At 46.4% G+C, this 13,317-nt stretch overlaps 1 protein-coding gene across 1 annotated transcript in view; it reads left to right on the top strand.

Annotated features, from left to right (window-relative positions):
- Positions 1-13,317, top strand: part of SPAG17 (sperm associated antigen 17) — a 191,490-nt gene that overhangs the window by 16,447 nt on the left and 161,726 nt on the right. The window contains exons 2-3 of the mRNA XM_037038896.1: positions 8,282-8,422; positions 9,018-9,101. Of these exons, the coding sequence (XP_036894791.1) occupies positions 8,282-8,422; positions 9,018-9,101 (225 nt within the window). The remainder of the gene's footprint in view (positions 1-8,281; positions 8,423-9,017; positions 9,102-13,317) is intronic.

Raw genomic sequence — 13,317 nt, 5'->3', positions numbered from 1 at the left:
CCTGTGTTCTGCCTGGGGCCACCCTGCATGAGCTATAAAGCAGTCTGGGATGGCTGCTACTTGTGCTGGGCTTAGAGACTCCTAGGCAAAGCCAAGCTGTGAATCTAGGCTGGCTGCTGCTAGTGCTGGCCCTGGGGCCACTTAGCAAGAGGTACAGGAGATGAAGGCTCGCCGAGGCTGGCTATTGCTTATTTGATAGGATTTAGGAAGTTGTGAAGCACGATCCATCGATGGTTGTTCTATGTTAGTTGTAATTTTGACGTGGTTTTGCGAGGGGGTGAGTCGTGTTTACCTATGCCGCCATCTTGACTGGAAGTCTCTCTATGGGGCTTTCAATTTAGAAAATGAATGTAAATATAGATTCATTAGAGGGTTCATTGGAGCCCTACAAACACCATTGGGAGGTTGTATTATTACATCCACTTTTATAAACAAGAAAACTAAGTCACAATGATAACTCCAAGTTTATTTGGATAAGAAACTACAGAGGCAGAATTTGATATCACTTCAGAGTTCTTCATCTTTACACCCGAACTCCAGTAGTTTTAATTAGTGATTACATTTTATATTTATGAAGATGAGGAAAGCCAGCCAGGGAGCGTGCGCATGCACAGTAAAGATGCTTCCAGACTGCTGCTGCGTCAGACTGCTGCGTCCTCACTGGCGACTGTCGTACTCTGCAGAGCTGCCTGCAAATCAGAGCACACGCTCCTCCTTCGATTCAGATGCTCCCCAATTCCGAGCCATGGTTCCTTCTGAAGTCCTGAGTGCAGCTGACAAAATGCCACGTACCTAGTTTGCATACCTGTACTAAGCGTGTGTAAAAATTCTCTGTGTTGTGTAGTTTTGGCTGCTAAGGTCAAGAAACATACATTGAATGCTACGATATGCCAGGCACACGGGGGAAGTCGGAACTTGTCTAGGTGGTCTGACTCTGGGGGGCCTTTTCCACCGGCCCAGACCACTGCCCGACAGAATGTCCCTTTGAGTTCGATAGCTTGAAGGGAAAAATACTTTTACAAGTTTTTACTCTTTAACTTTACTAACACTTTGGTGTGTATTTATCCAGTTACCAAAATCAACTACTAAGCCTCTGGACTGAATAGGAACGGATGATGGTAAACTTTATTTGGCCCAGGAGAAGGGGATGGTAGGTTCTGGAAAGTCCTGTGGGGCGTCCTGGGGGGCCCAGCAAGCAGCAGGCCAGGGGGAGGGGTGCACTAAAGGGTCTCTGTCAGAAGTGCACTTAAGTCACTTCGCTTTCATTTTTAAGAACTAGCCCCTCCCCCCCACATGTGTGTTTTAGATCTGGATCTATAAAATTAACTAGATGGACACTCACAGCCCAAATTACAAAGACCTGATCCACGCCCTTCACCCCGAAGCCAAGTAAACAGGTCCCCGTTTCTAATGGAAGTCAGTCTGGTGCCCAGTCCTCCGTGGGGCATCCTGAGAGCTCGTGTCCCTCAGTCAGCCCTGCACTTCTCCTCCGGCTCTAACAGCCACCCCTTCAGTGTCATAGGTGCGTGTCTGTGATAGACCAGGAGCAAAATGACCTCAACGTCCCTCCTGCCATGCCCCGAGTCCTCTCCCAGAGCTCTGCACAGTTGGTACCTGTAGAATCAGAAACATCCTGCGCTCATGATCTCTACCCTCTCTTCCAAATGCCTAAAATATTTTAGGAATGTATCAGTCAACAAGTTTATCATTATCAGAGAGAAAATTATTTTACAAGTTGACTGTCATTCAAAGTAGTATTTGCTTTTTCATGATGCAACTGTTGATATTCTATTTGAAGTTTTTCTCGATTCACCCATAAAAGCTCTCACACTTGACCTAGCTGTATGAAACAACCCTGTTTGGACTAACAAGACCGGGGCTCCCCTCCCCCAATGATATTTGAGATAATGGCTGTGTTTATTGCTCGCTCCATGTTGTGCTCAGAAAGGCTTTCTTATTCATTTTGTGTAACAGTCACAAGAGCTAGGTACTGTCATTATCCTCACTTGTACACAAAGAACAGAGAAGTTAAGTAATTTGCCCCAGGACACACAGCTAGTGCACCAAGAATCAAATCCAGGCAGTCCGTCTCTCAAACCCAGCTCAATCACTATGCCTTAGCAACCTGTGCTTTTCCAAAGGGCCACCAGATTACGAGGGAGCCGTGTCCCCTGTGGCCACGGTGCTGACTCTGTGTGGGAAAGGAGAGCCCTGCAGTGAATGGGCCCTGCCCCTCCCGCAGAGGCCTCTCTTCTGCCTTGTCGTCTGCTTTTCGTGGAGCCCATTCTGAAGGGCAGTGCTCCCGGCTGGGTCACACCCGAAGCACCACCAGCAGACAATTCGCACAGCGCACTGCTGCACGTGGTCTGGTGTGGGGTGCCGTAGGTGGAGGGCCTCTGCTTTGTCCTCAGTATCTTCTCAGAAACAGCCCCAGCTGTCTCGGACACACAGGCCTTCCCTGGGTTGGGGGCCGCAGCGTGCGGGTGAGTGTGGAACGGCCTGTTCTCGCTAGGGGAAAGCTCTGATTTGGGAGTTCAAATACTCCCACCATGGCGAGCTCAGCCCCTGGACCTGTCCTCGACCCTAGACCTCCACCACTGATTTTTGGTGTAGCTTCACTCTGTCTCCTTTCCCACACCGCCCAGATATTCTTCCACCATAAAATCGAGCTCGTAAGAATTTCAAAAGCACCTTGAAAGAGAAAAGGAATCATAGAATTTGCAGCCTGCAGGCCACAGGCAGAAGGGAAGAGGGAGGAGGCCACCAAGGTCTGTCTTGATGGGGGAGGGGAGAAAAAGGAAGAAGGAAAGAGGTGAGAGGGATGGTTTTCTAGGCCATGCAAGCGTGTCTGTGTGTCCCTGGCTTTTCCACTGTGATCTGCTGCCTTCCCCTAGCATCTGGTTAACTTGCCCGAGTCACTCCTGGGAAACCTAGCAGAGGCAAGGGTGCAGGGCTGAACTCTCCCAGGGCCTTGTTACTGACGCCTGGTTTGAACACGTCAGGTCAGACACAGTCTGTTTTCCTCCTGCACAGGTTAGCTGACATGCTACATTCTAGCATTTACCGTTCCCTGGGTCAAAACCCTCGTGTCCAAGCTTAGGCTCTGTTGCTTTTAGATACCAACCAAGAGATATTTAGTGTAGAGCTCCGCCGGGCACCGCAAGGTGCAAAAGCATATAAGACATAATTTCTGACCTAAAGAGCTACAATTTACTTCAGAAAAATGGGACAGTGCCTAAATATTTAGTATTCACCACAGAACGATGATAACACATCAGGCTTCAGCAGTCCTCCCTCACCGGCACTTCTGTTTTCTGTGGTTTCCCTTATCCATGAGCATCCGTGGCCCCAAAACAGGAAATGGACCATTCCAGAAAGAAACAATTCCTTAGTTTTAAACTGTGCGTCATTCTGAGTGGCGCCATGAAACCCCGTGTGGCCCCACGCTGCCCTGCCTGGGACCGAGGCCTCCCTTGGCCAGTGCATCCGTGCCGGACACACCACCTGCCCGTGAGCCGATTGAGGGGGCACGTCTGGGTTCAGACCGACGTCCCGGGATCCCAGTACTTGTGGTCAGTCCCCCTTATTTTGCTTAATAACGGCCCCAAAGCCATTCCCATAACCTTTATTGTAGTGTAGTATTACACTGTTCTGTCTTATTATTGTCATTGGTAATGTCTTACTGTGCCCGATTTACACATTAAACTTTACCATGGGTGTGTGCACGGGGAGAAATGTGGTACATACAGGGTGCGATACCGTGCACAGTTCAGACCCCCAGGGGCCTTGGATACGTCTCCCCGGGGGTCAGCAGGGTCTAAGGTGTAGTCTTTACAATGAATCATGATGAGTCTATAATTAGAGGAGAATCTATAATAAGTCTTTACAATGAATCATGATGAGTCTATAATTAGAGGAGAATCTATAATAAGAATCTATAATAAGAATCTATAATAAGAACTTAGTAAAGACAGTAAAAGGAATTAAATAGTGCTATATTCTGGTCATTTGGTGTTGTTTATTTCATAACAACATCTACTCATTTTTAAACTTCTATTTCCAACTTATTTTACAGTTAGAATTCCTTTTTAACAAATACAATCATAACAGCAGCCAGTTCTGTGTCATAAAAATACATCTTCTGCTGGCGGACAGCGCACGCTGACACCCCTTTTCCGATGGAGATCCAAGACTCCCTTTGAAGGGAAAACCGCGAAGGAGAAAGACGCTCACCGATCCCTGTCTGCCCGGTGGCGAAGTTACTCAACCCGAAGCGCATCCTTTCGGCAGCGCATCCTCGAAAAGGACAGGCTTGCCTGTCTGCGCAGGGTTAGATGACTCGAAAAGAAACAGGACTTCTTCAATGCATTGATTTCACTTGGGGCTTTAACGCGTGTTCTTTCTCCAAAGCGAGGTGGGTCAGCCCATCAGGGTCCCGAGCAGACGACTGTGGGACTCTCATCTCCGGCGCCCCGGGGCGAGGCCAGGCCGAGGCAGAGGGACGAGCGCCAGTCCGGCCTTTGGCTTCCTCGCACCAGCTGGTACTGGTGCTACGGGAAGGAAGCAGCCTCAGCCCCGTCACCCAGAGCTGCTTGTCAGTTGCTTTTGACAGGGTTTCTGTAATTGTATTAGAAAATAGGAATGCCGAAGTGAAATTTGGAGAATTTGCAATGTATGAAAAATGGGGATAAACCTGGCCTGTGTCTGTGGCTGGGGCGGGCTTAGGTGAGAGAGACAGCCGGGTTCTCTGCGTTTACACGAGCACGTTGTTGCCTTAGGAGGCTGGTATGGAAGTGTTTGGCGTCAGGCGCCCTCCTGTCAGGCTTCAAATTAGGTGAGACTGGTAAAGTAAATAAAAGGTAATGGATTGTGTCCATACATGACTTCACTCCGTCCTTTGAGTGACTTTATCGATGACGACTAGAGGGCAAGACACGCGGCAACGGAGCGCGGCAGATGGCGGCTGGCCCCGGAGATGGATTTTCGTCCTGAGGGGTGTGGGGCGTGCCAGACCGAAACCTTCTCCCTTCGCCCTGCGCACGCCAGTGCAGTTTTCCTCCAGTGATTAATGTGTTCTTTCTCCGGGCTTATGCTACTAATTACGCCCAAACTTTTTGAGCTGTCTTCAACAAATTCGCCCACAGGCAGGAGCCCTGCGGGGCTCAGGCGTGTGATGAATCCCGTTGTCCACACCCTGCCTCCATTTCTCCTCCACGGTCAACCTTCTTTTTTCCCCCAAACTGAATGTCTCTTGCTGCCCGGAGAACTCAAATTTTAGGACTTCAACTGTGTGTCCGCAGGGTATGAGTGGAGGGGTATTTTTAATAGTCTTTTGCCAACATCTACTTCGTGTTTCATTTTTTTTCCCAAAGATTTTTCTATTTCTGAAACTGCTGCCAGTTGGTAGAGATTTGGACTCTATATTTATCCCAAACTAGTAAGCGAAAGGGTCAGAAATTACATTTGCAGAGCGTCATCTCATCAGACACAGGAAACTGCTCACCGGCTCGTCCTGAATCGAGCCGCCGGTGTTTCCTGGCGTCGCGCTGCCCCCTAGTGCCGGAGGCCCCTGAGTGCGCCCTTCTCCGAAGACGGTGCGGTTTGCGTTGTTCTGTCCGGCCAGTCCTTTCCGGCCAGGGGGTGAGACACCAACTCGGCACTCCAACGGAGTCCTCCAGGGGACAAATAAATCTGATTTCTGCAGCCGGAATTTGATGGGCTAGAGGGTGCAGATGGGAAACTGAGCCTCAGCGGACGTCTTCATAGCCCTTCCAATGGACAGAGTCTAGCTCCCCAGCAGGGCTCAGGCAAAACGCAGAACCTGAACACCTCGAGACCCGCTCTAGCCCAGGGGAAGTGCCTCACGGTGACCGCCATGTGTCGGTGACCGCCATGTGTCGGAGGACCAGGTCTCCTATTAACAACTGTTCTCGGGCAAAGTAACAAGACGACTGGGCTTTGAGAGAAGGAACCTTGGGAAATTCCCTAACCTCTCTGAGTCTTTGTAAAACTATCATTTATGAAAAAGCAATCTTAGGGTGTTTTAAGGATTTAGTACATAATCTGTTTCTGAAGGCTTTATACACTTCAGTGTGTGATATAAATCTTCATCTATTACGTTTACTGTGGCTGAGGTAGGCATTAGATGCAATTTAAGGATTACAGAAAGGCATTCTGACCCCAAAGGCTTGCTCTCAAAATTGTTCTGAAATGATCACAAAATTGCAAGCCAGTATGTGGTCTCCCTGCGGTTTTTGCCAAAATGACTTTTAACAAGATTTTTAACTTCGTAGGGTCTCTGTTTTTCCATCTATAAAGTATTAATGCACCTATTTAAAGAGATTACTTGGGGATTTAATGAGATAACATATGCCTGGCACATGGCATTTTTCAATAATTGTTAGTTCCTTCCTCCTCCTTTTCTTTCCGGTCTGAAATAGTCAGCACCTGCCTTTGACACCCGGCACTGACGGGTAGAAGCTGGACCACAGCACCCTTTTTCTGAATTGTCTTCAACAGAGCAGAGAGGCAGCCTTTTCAGGCTACCATTAACTCTCACATATTGGCAAGGAATTGGCAGTGGGGAGTAGGGTTAGAGAGAGACGTGGTCATTAAAATCTTCAGTGTCGGGAAGTGTGACTGACCGGGACGCCAAGGAACTGCCTGTCCAGAAAGCATGTGCACTGCACGGTGAGAATGAGTGAGATTTTCCTCCTTCCGTGATGATGACGGCTGCCTATGTGTGTGGCTGTGGGGCAGACGAGGGGGAAGCTTCCAGTGCAGGAGAGTTCACTGTGATAATGGATGTTTTTCTGACGCATACCGTATAGATGTCACACCTGCTTTTCAGAATCAAAATACTCAAAATGCAGGGGCTCCGTCTTCCGAGGGTGTATTTGCAAACAACAACAGCAGTAAAAAAACTCACCGTGACAGAGGGGAAGCAGCCACACCCCCACACGAGGGCACCCCCGCATTTGCTCTTGGTCAGTCAAGTACACAGTTTTGTGCTTTTACGTGCGGTTTTTCTTTCGGTGAGAGCATTGGAAATTGGTGGGGTTTGTTAGGTTGTTGGGGAGTTTCCGTGGAGAGAGGTCATGACTACATGGTGGTGAGACAGCACTGGCGCCGAGATCTTTTCTCTTCTGCACCCCAGTTCTGTCATTACTCTGACGATGAAGTGGATGGAGGCCAGAGAGAACCATGGGAAGTTTTGCATTTCATTAAATTTGGGTAAAATCTTGTCAAATCATCTTAGACGTTGTTTTGGAATCCACCAAGGGGTGTTACACGCTTTTTGAATCAAATCTCTAGAGTGAAGCTGGAGGGAAACGTATTGCCCGTTCAATCCCTTTATTTCATGAATGGGGAAACTAAGGCCTAGAGAGCTCCCGTGGCTAGAGTGCCTTCCCTCTCCTTCTCATGTCTGCATCTTGTCTGCTCGGCCCATCTCCCCACAGACCAGGGGTGTTCAAAAGCACCAGACCTGGTTTGCAGGTTGGATCTATGGTAGGTAACCCAGTAAATCCCATTCTTAATCTCCTCCACAGAGTTGCTCCTTCCCAGCAGAAACTACAATTATAATAGAGGGAAAGGGATTACTGAATAAGAATATTATCTTTAGTAACTTTTCTTTTAATTATTTGATGCAAAATTTCGTGTCCCAGTTTCGTATTTTAGCCTATGTCTTGGGAGTGGAAAGAACTCGTTTGCAAATTAACAATGACATTCTTTTGTTGCATTAGGAGGAAAAGACATATTCTACTAGTTCTGTGCTTTACAAAAACTTCAAGGACTGTGTTTTTTACTTACTATAAAATCCCATTTGGCAACCAATCAGCATTACCTAACATGTAACCAATAATTCTTGAGCTCCTACTGTATTCCTAGCACTATTTAGACTCTTGGGGTGTATCAGGGAACAAAACAAAGATTTCTGCTTTTATGATTATATCTTAACGTATATCTTGAAAAATGTGAATGAACTATTGATTTTCTACATCAAATTATTCTTGGACAGCATTCTAGTCAAAGGGTGTCATTTTTAAAAATTCCTTATGAAAGGCCTACTTTCTCAAGAAAACAGCTTTTTGGTCAAGCTGCATGAAATTTGGCACAATACTGCCGCCTAGCGGCTACGTGAATGAGGAACCCGCATAGGGTCAACTGTTTTCAGGCAAGGTTTACAGGGGAAATTCTCCTATTTTTCAGCAGAAGCCTTTGACACACAGTGACCTAGCCAGGAGTATTAGGAGTGTAATTCCTTACGGTTTTGTCACAGAACGACTGGAAGGGCTCCATCGCTTTTGTTGTTGGAAACCAGGTTGAGGACGATCTTCTCATTCGAGCCCTCACCCTCGCGGTCCAGGCCCCGCAGCGGAAGCTCTTCAGTCTGATATCGTGGAGAGATGTTCTCTGCCAGGTACCTGTCCCTCCCACTCCCAAGCCCCTGGAAGATTCTTTTCTTAAAATAATAAGATAAAATAATGTATAAAACTGTCATATTCTTGGGGTACTTAGTAAATTTGGGTGGATTCTTTTAAATACTTAGCTAGACTAAGTTGAATCGTTTAATCCAAAAGAATTATATTTTGCCCTCAAATGTTGCTCACTCAACATTCATTTGCTCAAGCAAAAATTCTGAAGCCATGCCAGGCTCCCTGCGGAATTATTTCATGAGAGACAACTCAACGAAATAAAAAACGAAACTATTTGATGTTTCAGGGAAGCCTGACTAGAAAAAAAAGAAGTAAGTATGCAGAGAACTGTAGCTGTCAGAGGTCAGAGGTCAGAGGTCAGAGAGGCCAGCGACCCAGCTGGGTCCTGTCCAGCGGCACCTGCTCATGCAGTGAGGGTGGGGCGCTGGCCACAGCGATTCTAGACATTTCACCCTGTCCATGCGTAGCGCTTCCTTGCTGGGTTCCTGAGTCACGTGAGTATTTTAATGTTGCATATACCCAAGTATTCTTGAGATACGCCTTTCTTTCTCCTTAGAGATCAATGTACTTTTCTTTCAGATTGATGAAGCGAATGCACTATTTGGAACCACCTCTAAGAAGGCAAAGAACCCCATGGGCAGTAGCGCTCCCTTATATCATGAGGTAAGTGAACGTCTTTATTGAAGAAATTTTTGCTTTAGAAAATGTAATTTGTTCTTTTTTTTAAAGATTTTATTTATTTATCTTTAGAGGGGAAGGGAAGGAGAGAGGGAGAGAAACATCAATGTATGGTTGCCTTTCGTGCGTCCCCTGCTGGGAGTTGACCTGCAGGGAACTGGCTTGCAACCCAGGCATGTGCCCTGACTGGGAATCGAACCGGCGATCGTCTGCGTCGCAGGCCCACGCTCAATCCACTGAGCTACACCAGCCAGGGCAGAAAATGTAATTTGTTCTTTAAGAGTAAATTCCCGTTTCTCATTGGAACTGTTTGTTCCTGGTGATGGGCACTTAAAAAATCTGCCCCCACTTTTAATTAAGTTTCTCTCTAGGAGCAAACTGGTCCTGGATTGTCTCTACTATTACCGTGTCCAGGGGAAGAGCATGAATCAGAAGTTTTTCTATGCAAGGCTGCACACTTTTTCATGGTAGTTGTTGACTATGTGATAGTATTAAAGGGGGTCGTATTATTAATATATTAAAAAGTATTACTTTCACCAGAGGAACAATGTAAAAATGCCCCCAAAGTGTTTCCTGGACAAGACAGAGCCTCAGCTGAAATAATTTTCTGTCTGTCTGTGAATGTTGTGCACATTCCACATCCTACTTTCATCAGTGAGATGACAATGATCTTCAGGTTAACGGTCCTTCCACTTCTAGCAGGTGCTTAGCGCCACCGTCTGGGGTGGAGGACCTGGGTTTGTGCAGAGGACTGGGGGAGCTCCGTGCTCATATGAGAGGCTTTCCTCTCACCTCGCCTTGTTCAAGGGGCCTAACTTACAGCTGACAAGAACTTGTTAAGAAATCCAGGGATTAATTAGAATATCACTTAAAATTTGTCAGGCACTGTTTTATGGCTGTGCAGACCAAAAACATAAGGATTTTTGGATCTTCGAAAGACTAACTTGTATGCACTTTATTTCGGTGGTGACTAATAAAGTTTTTATATGTCTCGGGCCTTGGATGGCTTCATAATGGCCTCTTTGGTGTTGCCCAAGTACTTACTACCTGAACAAGTGCCACTGGATCTACTTATGATTGACGATGCTGTGGATTTTATAGCACTAACTCTTGCTACTCTGTCATTGAAAACTCATTCTGTGCTTTTAGAGTTAAATAACATGCCTACTATCTTTTGTTAAATGTTCAGCGTGTGTGCGCGCCAGTCAAAGCATTAGGTGATACCTGGATTTAAATTATTGGAAGTTTTCTTCTGAAGTAGCCATAGAAACCCATGTCCAGTTTTCAGGCCTGGGATCGGTTAGCCCCCCAATGGACTCTTTCTTCTTCAAAATGTTCGGTAAAAATCAAAGATGACGGCAGGCCAGTTTTGAAGTCTGATCTGGATAGGCTTTTGACTTGAATGTGGGATAGCCAGTGTTACAAATTCAGGAAAAAAGAAAGAAAGAAAAGAAGATTAGCCATGTCTGTCCAATATGCACTGTGACTCTGGGTTGCCTATCCCGTACTCGGGGAAGTCCATTTCACACCAGACTCGGCCACATTCTTCCAGTGGAGCTTGGGGCGGTCCGCCTCCCACGCCCCTTCCATACCCCTTCTGTTTTGAATGGTCCCAGAAGAAGAGGGAAGGCAGGGAGAGCAGCACCATAGAAAGTGGACTGTGGGTGTGGCAGATGTGCATTAACATCGGTCACTGTGGCAAAAACGTGTAAAGAACAAAATCAAATTCGGGCTCTTGGGCAGATCAGTCAAAGACAGAATGCAGGTTGGAGAGAGGGGCACGTCTGCGATAGTCAATAGTCCTCCACACGTAGGACCTGGTCAGGACCTCTATTGCCTGGCACCTCATTGCAGATGAATTGAAAGCTGTGGGCAGTGCCTCCTGCAAGCCCTGAGGTAGCCGTGGGTGGCGACCTTGGTGGAGGTCTAGAAACGAAGCTTTTCTGACATCTCTGGACTTGGAAGGCACGTGCACAGTCTGCTCGTGAGTTTGTTTCTGCTTCAAGTTGCCCAGGTGGACTCCTCGGGAGCCTGTTTGGGAAGTCTTGTATTTTCTTTCTCAAAGGAAGCTGCAATGGGAAAGAAAGATACCCTAACAAAGTTGCTTATGTTACATGGGAAATTCACCGCATTGTTTCCTTTTAGACCTCCACTTTGCAGAGAGAGCTCAAAATAGATGTTATAAAAGCCGTGCACTTCCATTTACTTCTGCTTGTAAGAGACTCTCATTGGCCTAGGTCTGAACCTAGCCATTCTTACTTTAAACACAGTTCTAACCAGTTTGGCTTTCTGGTTTCCTAGCCTGCGGCCAATTAAGAGGAATAGCAAATTAGAGTGAAACTCCACTATAGAACAGTTCATCCACGAGTAGTAAAATAGTGTCAGAACCACATTACTTATTTCCAAAAACGACATGAAACGTCTGGGCCAGCAAAGACCGCATTCCTAAATGGTTTGCTCAAGCTTTCGTTTGGATGGCTTGGTGCTGCGTATACACAGCCTCCTTTCTGAAATTGGGTAATTTCCCCTTAAACTTTAGGATTTCATCTAGCCATGATATTGTATATATATGAGAGTCTTTATTTACAAATCGGAGTTCTTTGAAAGCCTGCCTAGATCTGTGCTCATGTAATTCTGTGGAGACACAGTGAGCTACAGTCGCTCACTCCCTTTCGCTCTTTGGAAACCATGGTTGGTTCCTGCAAGCACCACTCTCGGGACTCGAGGGGAAATCAAAAGAGAATAATCTCCCTTGGTCTCAGGAATGTTAGCTATTGCTTTACTATACCATTACTACTTAATGAGAATGGAGATAGTGGTGATCTTAGGCACTGGCATTACATGTAAGTACAACCTCCAGCATGTAATCCTTTTTGAGAACATGCATGTGCACAAAAATGGATACAGAGACAGCCTGTATTACATACACAGTGGTCAGTTTGACCCAATAGTGGTATTTTACCAAAAACGGAACAAGAATATTCTTGTTCAAACACTAGAGTCAAACACCATCTATGTAATGGAGGGGGGGATATGAATATTATAAAGACCGTAAGCTCAAGAAGTTTAAGGACTAGTTAAGAAAAAACAAAAGGAAAAAATGTAAGCCTGATACATAGTAGGTATTCAACCAGTGTTTGTTCAGTGAGTGAATAACCCAGGGCAGCAAATAACCCGTGAAGTCCCGAGGGACAGAGGCCGTGCGGCAGGCGTTCCAGGGCAGGCGAGATTGCCGAGAGTTAGCGCTGGGCGAGCGTGCGGGAGAGCTTGGTGGAGAAGGCGGTGTTGGGAGGGCAAGGAAAGGGGTCCTGATCATTTTAATCTTTTAAAGACATTATCCCAACTAACCCATAAACACTTCTAAAAGGAAATATAAATATCTTCATTTTACAGATAGGGAAATGGAAGCAAGGGAAGGTAGAAAGTCTGCTAATTAGAAACTTGAAGAACTTGGATTTAACCGTAGTTAAATACATTGCCTCAAGTTTTTCCACTTAACCACAAACCCTGTGCTATTTCACTGGCCTCAAGGCTGTTCATTCCCGGAGGGGTAGGTCTGGGCACTCGGATGGGGGAGGGGCGTTCCTTCGAGCTAAGACATAGCAGTGGGAGAATGATGAATGCCCACTAAACTTGTAGTTGCATGGTACCAAATATCGTAAATAGGAAAGGTAAATGCTGTGCCTGTTTTGATTTTAACTTTAAAATCCTGGAGATGGAAATCTATGAGCAAATACTTCAAACACTGCGGAAAATACATGCCTTAAGGTTCATGCCTAGAACATAAATGTATTTGCCAAGTATACACGAATATTTGTCTGTCTGTCTGTCTGTGTTTTACGGCCCAAGCGGAGCATCTGACCAGCTCGTGATAGGTGTACGCAGTCCGACCAGAACTGGAGAAGGGAAATGCCGAGGGTCACTCACAGCCGACGGCGGCGGCCCCGTGGGGGATGACTGTGTGCACACCACACGCACAGGCTGTCCCACCTGTGATTACATCTGATGCCCAGTAAATGAGCCTTAGAAGAGCTACATACGGATTTGGTCTTGGACATTGTGCCTTTGATAAATTAGAAGGAAAAAAAAACCTACCAACTCGGCAGGGCTTTGTTTATCCCACTTACCTGGAGTCAAATTCAGCTTTCTCAAGCGTTTTAGATTCCACTCCACGGTTGTCTCATTTCACAATGGTGACATT

This window comes from Sturnira hondurensis, unplaced genomic scaffold, assembly GCF_014824575.4.
Source record: "Sturnira hondurensis isolate 20B ecotype Veracruz unplaced genomic scaffold, ASM1482457v3 Scaffold0024822, whole genome shotgun sequence".
In the NCBI taxonomy this organism is placed as follows: domain Eukaryota; kingdom Metazoa; phylum Chordata; class Mammalia; order Chiroptera; family Phyllostomidae; genus Sturnira; species Sturnira hondurensis.
This window is presented reverse-complemented; position numbering and strand designations above follow the sequence as displayed.